Source organism: Brachyistius frenatus, unplaced genomic scaffold, assembly GCF_029030835.1.
Source record: "Brachyistius frenatus isolate BFR_SWC_R1_liver_20210118 unplaced genomic scaffold, ASM2903083v1 Contig_11, whole genome shotgun sequence".
Lineage (NCBI taxonomy): Eukaryota > Metazoa > Chordata > Actinopteri > Embiotocidae > Brachyistius > Brachyistius frenatus.
Genome location: NW_027210610.1, coordinates 4,530,958 through 4,534,655, shown reverse-complemented (window position 1 = coordinate 4,534,655; position 3,698 = coordinate 4,530,958). Strand labels below are relative to the sequence as shown.

At 36.3% G+C, this 3,698-nt stretch overlaps 1 protein-coding gene across 1 annotated transcript; it reads right to left on the bottom strand.

The window, feature by feature from the left end:
* Positions 1-299: 299 nt before the first annotated feature.
* On the bottom strand, positions 300-3,454 carry LOC138616757 (leucine-rich repeat-containing protein 51-like). The gene is made up of 4 exons (XM_069691281.1): positions 3,403-3,454; positions 2,169-2,374; positions 1,644-1,792; positions 300-420 (listed from the first exon to the last, which is right to left on the bottom strand). The coding sequence occupies exons 1-4, from the start codon at positions 3,452-3,454 to the stop codon at positions 300-302; spliced, it is 528 nt and encodes a 175-aa protein (XP_069547382.1).
* Between the last annotated feature and the right edge of the window lie 244 nt (positions 3,455-3,698).

Below are 3,698 nucleotides of genomic sequence, written 5' to 3'. Positions count from 1 at the left end.
GTGCCGCAGTTCGGGAGTTACTCTACCAGTGGGTACATATGAGCCTTGCTGTAAGGCCTAACATTTGAACTACAGACTTACAGACTAAACTCAGTGAATTTTATAATATGAAAAAAATTGTTGGCATGTGCAGTATTGGTAGTTACTTGAAAAATGTGATTTGGTACAAAGTGGTACAAGGTCTGAAAAGTTGGGGACCGCTGATTTAATGAATCAGTTTGGGAAAAAAAAAAAATACATACGAGTATTAGATTTGTGAGAAAGAATCATTTATTCAAAAATAACGACTTAAAGAACTGTTAAAAGTCATGGGCATATGTGGGACAGTAACGCCGAATTTTTGCCAAGGCGCGCTCATTTCGGGTGACAGAACTGAAGTCCATCTTCTTCAACTTAGGCAATGCAGAAATCGCATAACTTCTAAACACACACAAATACACACAGACCACAAACAGATAGAGATCACATGCACACATTTTAGGTCAACATTGATCCTCTATGGAACCTTTATGTGCTTCCATACAATGAAGTCACACTACATGTTGAATAAGGAAGATGCCTTTCAGTCAGTGCTAAGTAGACCTTGTTTGTACTTTCTAAATATTGCACACGAATGATAATATGAAATGAGATATACATTAAATCAAGTAGCTAAATGCCTGTACTGCAGCTACACTTTAGAAGTACTTCTTCTTTACTTGAATATTTTCAGGTTTTGCAACTTAATGTGTCTATTCCACTCCATTTAAGAAGATAAAATGACACTTTTTATTCTACTACATTTATTTGACAGTTCTTTTCACTAGTTATAGCTTAGATTTTCCTTTTAAAGCATAGAAAAGCATAATGAGGTTATTAAACATGATGTATTTTAGTTGTCTAGGATCAAATCAGTGGTTCCCAGTCTTTATGGATTGTGACCCTCTTACAAAAAGACACCGTCTTGTCACATTTCATATATCTATGAATGTCAACTGTTCCATAAGAGATATTTTCCCTCTAAACTCCTCAAATTTCAATAACTGTTCAAGGCCCAAAAGAAGAAAAACTGTTCCACCCGACAAATTATCTCATGTTCCTCCAGAGTTATTTTGTGACTCTTGTTGACAGTTTGTGACCCACTATTGCATATGTAAAGGTAAAACTATATCAAACTCTACCAGCGACAAACAGTAAAATACTGCGTGGACATTGATGCATCAGTAAAAAGACATATTACTGATCAGCACTGTTTGATATCAACAACCTAATAATGCCATTTAATTTATCTATCACAGGATGGGTTCAGCAAACAAGTAGTCTTACTTGTGGTATTGGAAGTGCATTAAGATGGCAATACATCTGTATTAGTTTTACTTGTAATGAAGTACTTTTAAAATGTTGTATTAGTTATAGTTATACATCTTCAACCACTTTCTTTCAACACACACAAGCCACACTATACGAGAAAGCTGTGAAACTTTATACACTTTATCTGATGCAGTGGAAGTAACAACCATTCGCAATGAACAATGACGGACAGGGATTGCTTCTGCCGCAGAAAAAGTTATAAAATACCAATCAAGACTTGAGATCCCGAGCATCATTGTGATCTATAAGTACCATAGTTACGAAACTGTAAGAACATAAAATGAGGTTGTCACCTGTAGTTTTGGGTGTGTTCGATGGGATTTCCATGCAGCGTAATGGTGTGTAGATGCTGCAGTGCTCCCAGCTTGTCAATAGCTGACTGGTTCCAAATGCGGTTGCCATGAAGGTACAACACATGCAGCTCTTGCAGGTTGCACAAAACCTGAAACACAGACACACTCATACAGCTAAATTGTAAATTAAAATCCAACATGTAGATGCATAAATATTACTAGCAGGAATAAAGAAGATTCATTTGTAAAGAAATCTGAAATGACAACATCCTTGAAAGAGAAACTTTACCATTAAATACTGATTAAATATATACGGTTTCAATTCATAACATTGAGGGAATAAAATAAACACAAATGGTGCATTTTTAATCTTCGTTAATGACAATACGAACAAAGAAGACTTCATAATTGTGTAATCATAGGTCCAAAAGCAAAAACAAATACAAGACATGATCAAACAAATGGAGAGAGCTCAGAAACTGAAGACGCCAAGAAGCAAACACAAAGCCATGAGAGAAGTCTCACAGAGTCTATGCTTTTGAGTTTGTTGAAGGACAGGTCCAGCCATCCGATCTTTGATGGTCGAGCCAGAAGGAGGCCGAGGGTGTACTCGAGGCCGTCGAGGTCAGCAAGGTTGTTGTTACTGAGACGCAAAACGCGGCTCATATACATCCCCTGTACGTTTCTGTTTAAAGGGCGCTGGCCTTCTCGGGGTATCTCCGACAGCACACCTGAACCACAAATGAAGCAATTACAGTCAGTAAAGCATGTTGTTTTTTTTCTTGAATGCTGGCATTTACATTTCTGTTGGCAAAAGATAAATGAGGAGTCTTCTCAGATTCTTTGGATTCACACAGTTTTAGGGCTGGGTATTGTTCAAAATTGTTCAACACCAGTACAGATACCTTGGCTTTGATACCTGTTCCTGAACAATACATTTTTCAAAAACAATTTGAATATATCACAGTTTTCATGAATTTCGGAAAAACCCAGGTGATTTTCTGTACTCCCCGTGACCCTGTTCAGGATAAAGCGGGTATAGATAATGGATGGATGGATTTTTTTTTTTTTGTACCTACAATTACCAGACTATAATGCCTCACATGCCAATTCTTGCTGGACGCTTACTGGAACTTACTGATGTTCCCTAAACGCCTCACATGTTATCAGTAAATGCCAGCTCGCTGGCTGCGCACAGAGAAGATTTAAGTCACTTTAGTGCATGCAACTCAGACAGATATGTTGATACAAATTACTTTGAAAAGAGTAAAATAAGGCATTTTAATGTGAGATTTACTTTAGTTGAAACAGAGTGACTTTATCTCTGTGGGCGGACTTAAAGTAAACGTTGTTGCTCACTGACGCTAATGAGTTTTACTCTTGCATAAACGTAATAAAATGATAACATGTTTAATGTAGCTTAGCTATCAAAATTTAGTATCAAATGACAGGGCATGTTTTGATGGTATAGAGTATTTAAGTAGTTCGGTCAGTGCCATGAAAGTATCAAATTTCGGTCCCCAACCCTAAACGGTATATTTACTATACTGCAAATGCTCAGACATTGTCATCTATTTTTGAGTGTTCTATTCATTACAACATTGAGCCTTGATTATGATAGCATGTGGACGAGATAGTAGATATTTCCTAGCACTTTGATCACAGTACTGAAAATGTGATAAAAAAAAATATATATAAAAAAACAACAACATATGGTCACCTAATGTAAGGTTAACTAGTTAGAGAAATATGATACTACCTGTAACATGGCAGAGATCTTTAAATGACATATCCACTGGAGGGCCATACATGTTCACACACTTCTCATCTTCAGATTAAACCTACAGCAGCAACTGAACACGACTGTTCCGCAGAATTACATTCAAGCACAAACAAATACATTGAAAACAAAATATTTAAAACAGTTTCCTAGTGATGCAATTCTAAAATGGACACTCATTACTTCTTTTACTTACAATTTTAATATCATTATGAATTTAAAGTAACAAGCAAATAACTACCATTACCAATTTGCCTCTATTTCTTTCTCTCTTT